This window comes from Epinephelus moara, chromosome 24 (assembly GCF_006386435.1).
Source record: "Epinephelus moara isolate mb chromosome 24, YSFRI_EMoa_1.0, whole genome shotgun sequence".
NCBI lineage: Eukaryota > Metazoa > Chordata > Actinopteri > Perciformes > Serranidae > Epinephelus > Epinephelus moara.
The window spans coordinates 28,313,343-28,328,114 of NC_065529.1; the positions used below are offsets into that span (position 1 = coordinate 28,313,343).

At 42.2% G+C, this 14,772-nt stretch overlaps 1 protein-coding gene across 2 annotated transcripts in view; it reads left to right on the forward strand.

Annotated features, from left to right (window-relative positions):
- bsnb (bassoon (presynaptic cytomatrix protein) b) overlaps positions 1–14,772 on the forward strand; it is a 106,511-nt gene that overhangs the window by 25,541 nt on the left and 66,198 nt on the right. For both annotated transcript variants that reach the window (XM_050038855.1, XM_050038856.1), the window contains exon 3: positions 12,530–13,426. In XM_050038855.1, coding sequence (XP_049894812.1) covers positions 12,530–13,426 — 897 coding nt within the window. The remainder of the gene's footprint in view (positions 1–12,529; positions 13,427–14,772) is intronic.

The window sequence follows — 14,772 nt, forward strand, 5'->3', positions numbered from 1 at the left end:
TGACTCACCGCGACCCCTTCTGCATCAAGATCTGTCAACCTCCTGTGTCAAGATACGACGGAAAACGCTGCCCCCGGAGTAGGGGTGAGATCACGTTGCCTGATCATAGATGCTTAGCAAGCAATAAAATCAATTTTTAATCAATAAAATCATTTTTAAATTAATACTTAATGCCAAATTATTGATTTCTTTAGTAAGAAGCTGTGTAATAAGTGGGTTAATGTACAGCGAGCAGGTCATTATTGTGAAATGAACACAATACTTTACAAAGCTACACTTCTAGTTAACCACAGCAGAAATTGCAGAGCAGAGCAACAGCAGAGCAGAATCTGTGTCACAGTCTCAACACAAAATCGAGTATTAAAAGCTTCACAAAGGTAGCAGCAGATCTTTTGCAGCGACATCACACCAGGTGTTCATTACATTGTGTCCATCTCCTGTACTATATATCAAGATATAATGCTAAACACTACCGCTCTGCACTACGTTCCAGCATCCTCAGTAAAACTGCGGCTCCCCGCTGAGCCCGACACTGCACCAGCACTCCTGCTGAAGACACTCAACTATTTCTATGCACTTAACAAACAGCATGAATAGAAATTGAACAGTGGTTTTCCCACAACCACTCATAATTCCTTCTGGTCTTACTTTCTTTTTATGAACGTCGCTCCCTGCTCAGCAGTGTTTACGAGTAAACCAGATGTGCTTTATTGAGATTGTACTTGTGTAGTTGTTTGTAGCACTGACTGGGTGAGCAGAAGCAGAAAGAGACAAATTGACAGGGAGAAGGAGAGGGAGAGGGGGAGAGAAAGAGAGAGGCACTGGGAGGAATTTCAATGTCTTTTGGCCCAATTTGCAAGGAATTGATAAACCGCTGCATTCCAAGCATCCTGATCCCCAAACTGCAGTGCTCAGCTGCTGTACGTACTGCATGGTGATACCGCATTGTGATCCCCGAGACAGAGCTTCCTCCTTTGTCTGCGTTCTTGTTCAGTTGAAGTTTGATTCTGTCTCGGAGCGTGTTCTTTACCCAGCTTTCCTGGGGAATGATGGAGCGCATGATGTCTCACTCCTTTCAACAAACGCAAACCGGAGAAGAGAAAGTGGGTAACTCTGTGCACCTGTGTGATGTATGCAGTCTTACATCTTCTAACATGTGTGAGTGCGAGTGCGTGCGTGTGTGTGTGTGTGTGTGTGCCTGTGTGTGTGTGTGTGTGTGTGTGTGTGTGTGTATGTGTGTAAAGATGCCTTCTACCTCTCTCCTCAGCTGTCATTACTGTTTTCTTTTGCTCTTCACACTTTTAGGATCATCCTGTGGTCACAGGGATGTTGTTCGGGTCTGTGCTGGAAAAATACTCAAATCTTTTACTTAAAGCTACAATCTGTGATCCACGTGTAAACAAGGGTTGTGCCCCACCATCAAATATCAAAATACAGATTTGAAATGTGCCATCAGATTAATTAATTGACAGGCATTTTACTGTAATGCACGGAGTGACTCGTCTACATCTGCGTTGACGTTTTCTGATGCTGTGACATGGGAGTTAACTCACTGATATTTTTTAATTATGATCAGTTAAAAAATACACACAATGCAGTTTTTCTGTCTAAAGCTCAAACTCTGTAAATATCCCTAAAGTGTATGCAGTTAAAAAACTACAGATTTAATGGGCCTATAAGGAAAGGTAGCAAAATCCCTCTGTTAGGGTTAACAAGACTGCATTTAAAATGTTACCAAACTAAATACATACAAGAATTAGCAATAAAATGCCCTTGAGTATGAGGAGTTAATCTACATTCTGAAGGATAGTTGATGTTACTAGTAGTAGGCCTTTTTCATAGCAGACTAGTCATAGTAGGAAAGGCACAGGTGTTGCATAAAACTAGACCCAAACTAAATTGGTCGTTTTTATTTTCCAGTTTTCAGCAGTGATCCAGAATGAAAATATGCTGTTTTTACTTGTAATGTGATAAACAATATTCCTTTAAGATACCTTTTCCTTTTTATTTTAACCTGAGGAAAATCTGTGAAGGTGTCGGCAGAATTCTGTCAGTGCAGACTCTAACATTAAAGGTATACTCTGCATGTGTTACTGTTTGTACATATGCTCACCAGCAGAAATGAAAGTAAAAGCCAGCCCCAGACTCAGTTTTGTTTGGCGCCTTGCCTTGCTATATTTGCAGTGTCTCTTGGATACCTGCTGCTTACGGTCTGGCACCTGGTCGCTACCTTTTTATAAAGTCCTGACATCACCTGAGCGCTGTGGGGATACACGCCCATAAATGTCCTAAACACAGAATATAAGAAAATGCAGGTAGACGGCAGAGTCTCTGCAGAAAAATCCACCACCTCACACTTCTAGCAGGTCATAGTGATGTTTGAGAGAGATTACTTCTGTATAAGTCTGAGTCATTGTTTTTTAGGAAAGTCCTGCAAAGTCTATCTTTAATTTTTGTTATAAAGTATGACAGTGTGACAGTAAGCCAGCATGCACGATACCAGGATCCTAAAACTGAAGCAGCCACATTGTATTCTGTGAAAGAGGCCTCTAAGCATTTTAGTATTTTAGTTGCTCTATACTTTTAGCCAGTATAAACTCTGGTAATGCATCAGATTTGATAAATTCATGATGAGATCTTGACCTTGGAAACTGCAGCTCTTGATCATATTTCGTGATCTTCATGAGCACATAGGGTTTTCTTCAGCTGCCATGCAATTGTAAATGTTTCAATCTCTACTTTTGTTAAAAAAACAACAACAAAAAAACGTTTGAACTTCAGCCTTAACATCAACGTGGATAAAATGTGTTTGCTCAGAATTCCTCAAATTCCACTTCTGATTAAGACACTGACCCTTAAAGAGTGGTGCTGGGATGAGATTTTTTTGTGGGCCAACACCGAAGTTAGCGCTGCCCCGGTTCCCTCAACAACAAGCCTGTAGGATATTTCCATTGGATTTTGTTTTGTTTTGTTCAGGAAAATAATCTTCACAAATGTATACCACTTTTTACCTAACCCTAACCCTAACCCTACCCTTTTAAAGCCTAACTAAAATTGCCAGACATAAAAAGCTAATGTGAACAAACTACAACACGGTCGCAGTCACCACCACAGCAAGGTTTTGAAGCTGTGGTCGACGTGAGTTCTGTAGTCTCATTTCGCGACTTGTTAACAACCACCTTTTTTAAGACATGAAAGCTTCAAAATCCACAAGAGGGATATTTACTGACGCATTTTATTTTGTAGAACAAAACGTGAAAGCCTTTTAAGCTTGTGTTACCCACAGACCTTATTTCAGGGTTAGGGTTAAGGTACAAAAAAACCACTGACTTCGAGATGAGGGAACCGAAAGTACAAAAATGCTAACTGATTTCTGCGTTGTAGGACTTAGCTCTGCACATCTCTACAGTTCTTACTATCAGTAATGTTGAGCTTCATAGGAATTCAAGATGATTCTACTATTGCACCCATTTTAGTTGATATTAGAGTTGAATTGATTAGTGAGTTGACAGAAAATTAATTGCCAGCTGTTTCGATGATCAATTATTCATTCATATACTAAGCATAAATGTCTTGATTTTTCTAGTTACAGTTTATTAAATGTAAAAAAATGTTGCTTTTCTTTGATAATTACCTGAATATCTTTGAGTTTTGGTCTTTTGTTTGAACAAAAGAAGATAAGCTAAGGTCAGGTTGGGCTTCAGGAAACTGTGATTGTGTTAGGTGTGTTCTTTCACTTTTCCCTGACATTTTACAGCAAGAACAGAAAATAATCTCCAAATGAATCGATCATTAAAAATAATTGTTAGTTGGAGCCGTAGTTGATACGGTAAAGAGTATCAGATCTTAGCCAAATCAGCATAACATGTAAATATGTGTGTGTGTTGCCAAGCATGCTTTGCTCTCATTATTTGATCCATATCCAAGTCTCTGTGGGCCCTTGCTGCTAAAAGGTTCTATTTCTGGCAGCACGCCGTTGTTCTTCATGAAGCCACGTTGCTCGAGCATCCTGTTGGCAGAGCTCTTGCAGAACTGTGGGCTCCTGTTCCAGCCTATGACCTCTGACGTGCATCATAACATTGTACACACACAAACACATTTACACACACACAAACACGCACGTTTAGCAAGCTAAGGCAGGAACTGGATCCATGTATGAAAGCAAGGCCGGATGAGAGCCATCAAAAATGTATACTTGAGATGGAGATGGAGGAAGAGAGTTAGAGGGAGTGGTGTGATCTGAGAGATGCAGATAAGAAGGAGAAATAAAGATGGGTGAAGGAGAACAAGATGGAGGGTTGCAACAGAGAGCTGATCGAGAAGGAGGGCAGGAGACAGAGTGTGCAGTGCGCTTGTTTTCTGCTGATACAGATCAGATTTCATAAAGATCCACATGATTGCCTCATAACAAGGGGGACGCAGAGAGGAATGAGATGGAGAGATGAGGCGGAGGCAAGCAGAGACACGATGAAATTGATAAATAGCTGCTCGCCCTCCCTGCAGTTGCTTTCTTTGTTTTTCCGGTTTGTTTTTTTCCCTCAATGGGTTTAATATGATTATCCCAACTGTAATTTGCAAAGAAAAAAAAACCAAGGACAATAATAATGATGGAAAGAGGAGTTCCCACTCGTGTCGAGTGTTGGATGGTGTTGTTTTGCTCCAGTGTTGTGCTTATTCCACTGTCCACATTACTCTGACTGTCCCCAGGGTTCAGCTCTGCTCCAGGCTTCTCAGCTTGCCTGATTGACAGTGAAAACTGTGGCCTTATCACTCTTTATACTGGGGATTGGCAGGGGGCCAGGCGCAAGGCTAAGATGCTGCTGAGCCTGTGACTTACTGAATGACTGACCAACTGAATGAGTGCCTCGGACACAGACTGAGAAATACTTGAAGGCAGGTGGAGTGGTTACTAAACATTTAAAAGCAGTGGACAATGCACTTTTGAATGAAAAGCTGCAGGGCAGATCAGTCTGGGAAGATGCCTTAAGCGATTGCCCCTGGAGGGTGCTTTGGATGTTACTGACCTGGGCCAGCTGGACCAGACTGTTTGGTAGCACCAGGCGCTGGATGAACCTGTGCTGCAGTGTGAGCCTGTGCTGGAGGCTGCCTCTGAGGAGGGGTCTGTGTCGGGGTGCAGGTCGAATCCAAGCATCAGGTTTAGTTGTGGTTTGGCTGCAGGAGAAAGAGTCTGGCTGTCCAAAAAGGTTACTGTACTTTAGGGTCTGATGGCATCTATTTTTCATGCCTTCAAACCTCCCTGGCATTTCACAGGGGTATGCGGTATATGGCAGTATTTATGTTTAAAAAAATTGTAAAAGCTGCACTGCTGGTAGTAGAAGAATTATAGCGCCCCACCCCACCATAGTTTCAGATGGGAATTCAAGCAACAAATTCTCCATGTTCCACAAGTGGAAATGTCAAGAAAAGAAATATTGTTACACCCATTTTTGTTATTAAACAGAAAAATACAACCATGCACCCTCTGTATTCAAGTTTCTCTTTTTCACCGAACCAGAACTATTGTAATTGCCTTATTAACTCATCATAAAACTTCATTCATTTAAACTCAGCAACAAAATAAAACTCACCAAAACGTTCCCAGTTAGTTTTTCCATTGTTCCAACAATCATCAACTCTGGTTTGGTCCAAATAAACCCTTAAAGCCTGGGGTAGACAGAAGTCCTCATCCTGCAGCTCTCCCCTCTCTGTCCTAAGCCCCTCCCACCAGACGACTACCGGATATGCATGTGCTTCATACAGTAACCAAGTGTTTCCCATACCTAGATTTATTTAATCGTATTTTTCATCGTAAAGTTGCCTGCAGCTCATTTACTCAGCTCCTCCTTGCCCTGCTCTTTCTCCCTCTCTGTTTAGATACAGATGCAGATACAATATGCTAGGTACCCTTGGTGCGTTGGTTGTTGACGTTCTAGGACGGCATGTCAAGTTCTGCCAGTTACATGAATTGTCTTTTTTCAAAATACACTTCCGTTTTCACAGGAAATTTACCATCAGCATACAGCTTCTTCAAAATAAACCCACTACATCGGTACAATATCCCAAATTGATGTTTTTTGCCTTCAACAACAAACGCACGTGGTTACGTTTTGCCAACACATGCATGAGTGGTTGGGTTTAGGATAAAAGAACAAGGTTTGGCTTTATAATTACGATAATAACAATAACGGGAAGCGAAAAAAACAGCCTCCCGGATGAAAGTCTGTGGTCGCCGTCTTAACTTTCATTTTTGTTCCGTCACGTTTCCCCCTGAGACGCCATTAAACTATAACTGCATATCATGCCATCGTAAAAGAATGGCTTTTTTTGTTGGTGTCAGACACTGGAAATCACTAACGAAGCACCAGATTTTGACTACTTTAGAGTGAGCCCGGGTTGGTGTAACAGCAGCAACAGAAAGTTTGCTGATCCGGCGTTGAGTCTGGGCTGTCCAATTCTTTGACTGGAGCTGCTGCCCGCTCTCCTCACGGTGAGGTGTACCATAGCAGCAGGGAGTGAGGTGGAGGACACACTGTGGTTCGAGGCTCTTGTTATCGTTAGCTACATAAATGTGAACTTGAAGGCACAACCGTGAGCCTTCTGCTCCAGTTAGCAGAGTGCTAAACTACTAGCAACATTTTCTCGATTTCTCTCTATTGACACGTTTTATTTTGTTTATTGTCAGACTCTCTTTTTAATAAGTCCATCTTCCCTTTTTCTGTTGCTTTGCGGTGTAGACAGTTGTAATCAATGCTAGAATAGTAACCTTCTCTGCAGGACTCTCCAACATTGAATCAAACTTTTACCAAAGCAAGATGCACACTCATCTGCATTTTTAGACCAGCCAATAGGAGCGTGCTCTCTCTGAAAGTCTCCCCTCACTGTCTAGATTTCTAAAGCCTGAAAGCAGAGTCAAGAGGAGGTGCAGAGGTCTAGTGTTCTCTCAGACCACTTGAATTACAATATGCTCAAAGTTTATAATGGGATTTTTGCACAATAAAGCCAAAATTAAATTGCCTAGTCCAGCTTTAATTCACAGAGTTAGATGTGAAAATATACTGGCTCTACATGCTGTTTTCCCCACTGTCTCTCTCTGCCATTGTTGACTGGCTTTTTAATAGTCCTGTAACGTTATCCCCATCACCCGCAGTTGGCATCTTTCTCATCTCAGCTGCTGTTCCACCAATAGAGACTGACCTCTGGTGCTGCGTGCCGTAACCTGCATCACCTGAATACAGCATCTCTGTATCAGTTTAATATTTAGAAAGAGGAGAGAACTGAAATCCTACCTTCCAGATTTCTAAATACCCTGGTATACCATAATGCGGTGATACCACCTAGCCTGTATTCTGATTATACTAGTGTGGTTGCACATGTGGTCTATTGCACATGTAGCAACATCTAATGGTAATGTCAGGGCACACTGAACACACCAAGTACATGATATATCACTTCATCAAGAACTTTTTCCACTGGAGGCTGGTGAAATTAGTGTGGTTCCAGACTTCTGAATTATTGCCCACATCTCGATTTTCCCAGTCATTCAAATGGCGAATAATTATTAATGAGTAATGAAGTGAAACGAAGTGGCAGTTCAGTCTGATTATCAGGCCATGGCAAAATTAGGTGTTATCAGCCAGGGTTAAGTTCCTGTTTAAGCAGAGTTTCTTGTTCAACTCAAAGTCAAAGCACAGCAGTGAGTCAGCGTTTGGAAATATGTGGAGCAATACTACACTTTAGGTTCAGTGACTCATACCACGGTAGCTAAACTGTGAAGTGACTACTACCCTGTTACATTGTGTGAAGTGCTTTAACAGATAATACATGGAACAAGGCTCAGGCAGTCAATAAGCTTCTGTAATTAAAACCCTCACATGTAAAACAACAATTACAAGTTATTACATGAGAACGATTCAGCATGTAATCAGTGTACAATAACAAATACAAAAGCCAAAGATATTTAGAGGACCATTAGATATTAAAGTATTACTTTCACTTGAAACTAATCATCAATACTTTATAGTGGTGAAGTGGAAACCTCTTACAGTGACCACATCTGTCTGGGTTAAATTGATCACTGTGAGTGGATATTTAGTAGTATTTTTTTCTTTATTTCTCATTGGCAAGGGGGCATAACAAGACCAGACAGTCTCAATCCACTTGACGAGGGCAGCTTCAACCTGTGTGCATTCGTCTTCTGCCTCCATCTCTGGCAGCCATGACTGCTTCTTGCTGTTACAGTAGATTACACAAGATAGTCTGAGAAACACCATGTTTGCATCTCACTTCTTTTTTTGTCATAAACAGGCCGAAACAGAATTTGCATATTTTCATTTATCGTTTTCAGCTGTGATCAAGAATGAAAATCTGCAGAATTTAGCTGAGTATTTTTTTATTTTATTTATTTTTATTTTTTTAATTTGAGGTATTGTCAAAATTCTGTGGCCACAGATTCCTTGTGGACCTGATCATAAGCTTCGAGGGGAATACGTTTTCATTCAGAGAAAATTACTTTCTGTTTCCTGTCATGATTTCAGTGTGCACGTAGCAGCACCGGCCTCAGGTAGCCAGCAGGACACATACAGATTACAGCGAGGCAAGATATCATGGGAGTATAATATAACAATTGGACTTTCTGTGGTTTTGAATTTTTTATGTCTCCGCGCTGGCGACAGCTATGGCCGGAGGCATTATGTTTTCAGATTTCCAATCCGTCCGTCTCTTGCATTTCTCACAGCAAAAAATTTGAACATCCACAACTCCCGCCTCCCTCCAAAGGCCTACTCCCCCCCTCCTCCATTACGTCCTCATTACGTCTATGATAGATGTAGGCGTTAGCAAGGTAACGCTACTGAACATAACTAAACATAACGTTACCTGCCCTGCACAGTCAAACACAACCCCGGAGTTTTATAACTCAAACGGAGTCAGTGATGACTGATGAGTTTTAGAATAAGGTTACAGTGCTAACGTTAGATAGTAGCGATAATGTTACTAGTAAGTGGAAACGCACAAGAAAGATAACGTTAATGTTTCAGAGGCCATTAGCAACTGGATGCTGTGTTGTCATATAACGTTATATGTTATATTAGAAGCAAACTAAACATAACCTGACCTGCACAGTCAAACGCAACCCCGGAGTTTTGAAACTTATCCGGGGTCAGTGATGACTGATGAGTTTTATAATATAACATAAATGCTAACGTTAGATAGTATTGGTGACTGGCAACAATGTTATGCAAGTGGTTATGTCAGTCGGAGGCCTCCACGTGGGGAAGACAGACAGGATGCTCAGCCATATGAGAATGGTATAATTATAAGCACATTTATATCCAAAAGGTCAAAGGTCAGCTCCACTGTGACATCATAATATTCTGCAGAAAACACTTCCCTGGCCATTACTCAGTGTCATATCTCGGGAACAGAAGGGGAGACATTTGGTCAGATACTGAACTAGTCACACTAATCTTGGGTGTCCATCTTGAAACTGTGCTGATTGATCTTCTGTGCTGTCGGGTTGAAGATGTGTGTGAAGCATCTATGTTTTAGAATTTGTAGCTCCTTTGCAGAAGCATCAGAAGTAATGTCTAGTGTCATGGCTACATATGAGTCTGCTTAGGCATGGATGTAAACTGTAACTTGACTGGTTGGCGGAGGCATACACCAGCAGGACGGTAATTCGAGATCGACATGTTCTCATGTGTGAAAAGACCTAAATTGAACGTTGTAAGCGGGCTCCTTGATTACTATAAGTGGATTATTTAAGCAGCATGATGTGCTTGATCACTGCAACCGTTTACACTGTAATATTATACAGTCATTGTGAAGTTTGGATCATATAAATAGAGTAAAATTTGGTGGTCTTGTTGTTGGTGAAATACTATTGTAGTATTAAATTGCACTTCATAGGCAACGGTTTGAGCAAATCTAATAAACTGCAAAATACAGGTCTTATAAGAATACTCAAAAATCTTATTAGGACCACATTATGCACATAAACTGTGGAATACATAGTAACTCATAGACTGTGTGTTTGTGTGTGTGCTGTTTGTGAGCTTCTGTGTGAATCGGTCTCCCGTGGCCACAGGCTTGCAGAGACATTTGATTCCACAGCAGAAGTGAAGAGATCTTCCTGCATTTTCAGTCCTCGCTTCAGCAGCTCCCAGAGTACTAAAAACTGTCAGCTGAAGTCGAACCAAAATCTTTATGAATCCACCTTTACAGGTTGAAAGGGATTTTTTTTTACCCAAAGGTATAGAGAGAAAAAGCCGGCGGCCAGGCCTCCCACCTTGCCCTTTGTGCCCCACACCTCCAATCCAGCCCCTACCCTCACACAACCTTTCTCCGAGTGCATCTATAATGCATTAAGGCATTATGTAATGACCACGAATCCAAGACAGCTACAATAGTGTGGCAGCTGTCAAAGCACTGGGATGCCAATTACCACGTATGGCCATGTGCCATCACCAGGGCCTCTTCCTGACTTTCACCTTCTTATGTGCCTATACGCAGCAGAAGATAGGAGAAGCAAAGACATAAAGGAAATGACAACAGCAGGAGGAACAAGAGGAGAATGGTGGGAGGATTTTAATGAGAAAGGGAACATGTTGTGCAATGAGCGGGAAAGTAAGAGAAAGAAAAAAGGCAAGAGACACAGAGAAAAGACGGCGGCGAAGATACAAAATCAGGGGCAGCCATGATTTATTGAAGAGGCCCAGAGTTCATCCCTGCTGTCACATTTATTTCATACACATTTGTTTGTGGGTAAATGATGTTTACCAATAAAAGTCCATGCAGCGGCACGGGGACGCTTAAATCCTTCCTCAATGAGATATTTCACATCATTCACAATTATTCTTTCATTCAATCATTTTCCATGCACAATGTTTCCTATTCAGAGCAGGCTGGAGGCTATCCCAGCATGCATTGGATGAGGGGAAGGGAAGGGAGCCAGTCAGTCACATAAACAGACCAACACACTCATGTTCACATTCACACCCATAGGCAGTTTAGACTTTTTGGTTCATGTTACTTGAATCTCTTTGGACAGTGGAAAGAAAGTGGAGCATCGAGTAAACCCGGGGGAATGCAGGGAGAGGACGCAAACAACCAATCTTCTTTTTTTAAGATATCTTGACTCATTTTATTGTGTTATTATCTATAAAAGCCATCTCAGTTAAACCTTTTTATTGTGAGAATTAATTTGCTTTCTTGCAGTTACATTAGAGGGTACCTTTCTTGTGTTTATATGCTAAATATAAGGCTGCAGGTTAGCTTGGCGTAGCATACAGACTCTTCTACTCATCTAACTGAGCATGAAACATATTTCCCAGTATGTCTAAACATTTCTTTTTTTTAATAGCTTTTATTTCTGAGTTGTCCATACACAAACATGGACATAAGAAATTCAGGACAGAAAAAAAAGAAAAAGACAACGACGAAAGAATAAAAATAGCAGTGATAATGATAATAGTGATAAGAAATTATAGAATAAATGAAAACACACTGCCAGCTAGAGGGAAAGCAGTTAAATTATTCGCCAGTTCATAATGTGTCCAGAGAGATAATATCCATGGGGTAAAGACCATGAGTGGTCAGGGAAGGTCCAATGGAGACATAGTGTCCTGGTAAATGGAAGCACAGTGTACAGTCCAATGTGGTTAATCAGCTTGACTCCTCATCCTTTTGAGGTGTTCAATAAAAGGTCCCCATATTTTAGAAAACTTGATGAGGCAGTTAGACAGAATGTACCCAATTTCTTCCAGATGTAGACAAGAAACCATGTCATTTAGCCATTTTGTAAAGCAAGGAGGAGGAGGGGAGGCAGATTTCCGTCAGACCAGACCAGTATCACAGTGAGACAGTCAGGTACTAACTGTTTGCTATATATGTTACTATACAATTGAAAAATGTCCGCGCAGAAGTTCCTGAGTTTGGGGCAAGACCAGAAAAGGTAACCTAAGGTCCCCACACCTAATTTACACTTGTCACATGTAGCAGACAAAGAAGAGAATATTCTGTGTAATTTGGCCTTGGAGAATTGCAAGCGATGAATGACTTTAAACTGAATGAGTCCAGTATTAATGGAACACGTTTTAATTCTTTATAACTCTCTTTCCTGTAATTCATCTGAAATCGCTTCACCTGTATCCTTAGACCAAGCCTCTTTAATAATATTCTTTAAAAGTATATTGTGCAGGATTGTCGGTTACTGTTATAAACACACTCACCAATGAAAGTGACAGTAAAAGCAAATCCCATTCACTCTCATTTGGTATTTCACGTTGCTATATCTCTTCAATGTCTGCTGCTTACAGTCTGGCACCTGGTCGCTACCTTTTTATAAAGCCCTGACCTCACCTGAGTGCTGTGGGGGTACACGTCCATAAACATCTTGAACACAGACTTGAACACTACACCACCACACACTTCTAGTGGGTCATAAGTAATGACTGAAAGGGATTAATTCACACTGAAAGAATAAGATTAGATACTATGGCTTATGGTCTTCTTTTTTATCTTTTTCTTGCAGGTTCAAGAGTGGCTATGCCTGAACTGTCAGATGCAGAGAGCGTTGGGGATGGACATGACAACACCGCGCTCCAAGAGTCAGCAGCAGATACACTCTCCTTCTCATACAGCCAAACCAGAACTTAAACCTGATGCTTCGACTCAGCCTGCATCCCAGACACATCCCCCTCCCCAGACACAGCCTCCAGCACAGGCTCACCCTCCAGCGCAGGCTCACCCTCCAGCGCAGGCTCACCCTCCAGCGCAGGCTCACCCTCCAGCACAGGCTCACCCTCCAGCACAGGCTCACCCTCCAGCACAGGCTCATCCAGCGCCTGGTCCTACCAAACAGACTGGTCCAGCTGGCCCAGGTCAGCAACAAGCAAAGCTCCCTCCAGGGGCAGTTGCTCTCCCTGGCATGGCCAAGGCCCCGTCTCAGCCCGATCTGTCTCGCAACTCCCCCGCCCACCAACCCCAGCACCCTCGCCAGGACCAGACTCGCAGTGCGGGGAGCTCCCCTTCACGACAGCCCCCACCTCCAGAGCAGACTTTTGGGAAGTTGTTTGGCTTTGGTGCTTCTCTTCTTAACCAAGCCAGCACTCTCATATCTGAGACTACTCAACCCCAACAACAGCCCCCCAAAACAGCCCCTAAACCAGGAGGACCTCCTGGTCCGGGGCCTGGGGCGGGTAAACCCTCAGGACCTCAGCCTGCACAACAGGGGCCTCGAGGCCCTGCTCAGCAGCAACAGCAGCACGCTCCCCCAGACTCCTCTAAACCCAAAGCTTGTTGTCCTCTCTGCAAGACGAGCCTCAACATCGGCAACACGGCAGAACAACCCAACTACAACACCTGCACACAGTGCCACCAACAAGTGTGCAACATGTGTGGATTCAATCCCACTCCACACCTAGTTGAGGTAAGACTCTGATTTGATCTGTTTGGCTTTCAGCTGCGTGTAACAAAGTGTCTGCAACAGCTTCAAGACCATGGATTTGCTAAATGAAATGATTTATTGATGGGTGAAAAATGCTTTGTCATAGTGCAGTTAAATGGGTTGTGTTGTTATCCATTTGTGGCCGCCTGGTCCTGGAGTGAATAGCTGCAATTGACAGAGGACTCTTGTGTGCATAAATCAAGTATTTGGCTTCAGGTGCTGTCAGTTGGCCAACAATTGTCTCTGTTTGCTCTCTCTGAGGTTCTTCATAATCCCATTTCTGTCTGTCTCTGCTGGTTCTTATTGTTTCTCAGTAGTTTTTAAGAATGATCCATTATTGTTTGCCCTCATCCTTAAACGCAGAGAGATACATAAATTCTTTCAAAAATATTTAAAGGGATACTTTACCAATTTTCAACCAGCTTTGTATCATAACAGTGTGGCTAGTATGTGTAAATGAACTGTGGTAAACTTCCTGCCATATTACCAGCACCAAGATCTCCCTGTTCATCTCCCAGTTTGAATTCAGCAGATTCTTGCTGGCTGTTGCTTGAACTACAGATTTTACTTCCACATTTTTGTATGCCCACCACCACCGACACAAAGAATATAAAAGCGGATTGAGAGAGAGACCCCACACCCACCCTTTTCCTCTCAAACTCAAACCAAACTCTGATCAAAGTGAAAAATTAGGCAGCGCTGATCAAATATAAACCAGGATTCTGTTGCAGCATTCCCTATTTCTTCCCTTAAATGTCTTTAGAAACATATTTCAGTGTATACTGTTGTGCTGTAATTGGAGAATTTGTGAACAGGAAGTGGGTGCCATATTGTTTCCTGTACTGTAAAAATGGAGGCTGAAAATACTCAGATCATGTGAACCAAGGTTCTGTTACTGTGTCGTCAATTTCTCGCCTCAAATATTTTTTAGAAACATATTTTAGCTTATCGCTTAAGTGTGATTTGAGATTGTTTGTTACCAACCGGCCGCCATATTGTTTCCTGTGGCCAAGCTCCCATTATGTCACCCACCAGTGGGAGCATTCGGTCCACACCATTATCACGGCAGCTTATGCCTGCAGTGTGCCAAGTAGGTGGAGTCTGCACACCATTTGATTGGTATCGTAAACGGCAAACTGCTAAATTTGAGGGGTGAGAGCAGTGTTTACGTCACCACGACCACATGGATCATACAAACACAAACATATCAAGGGAGATTGATGAGACTGAACTGATGAATATCATTCAGGCTTACATGAAATCATATTGTGAACATTACTGTCCATGCAGGCAATTATTTGTCAACTAGGAAGGCTACCGTGGCTTTC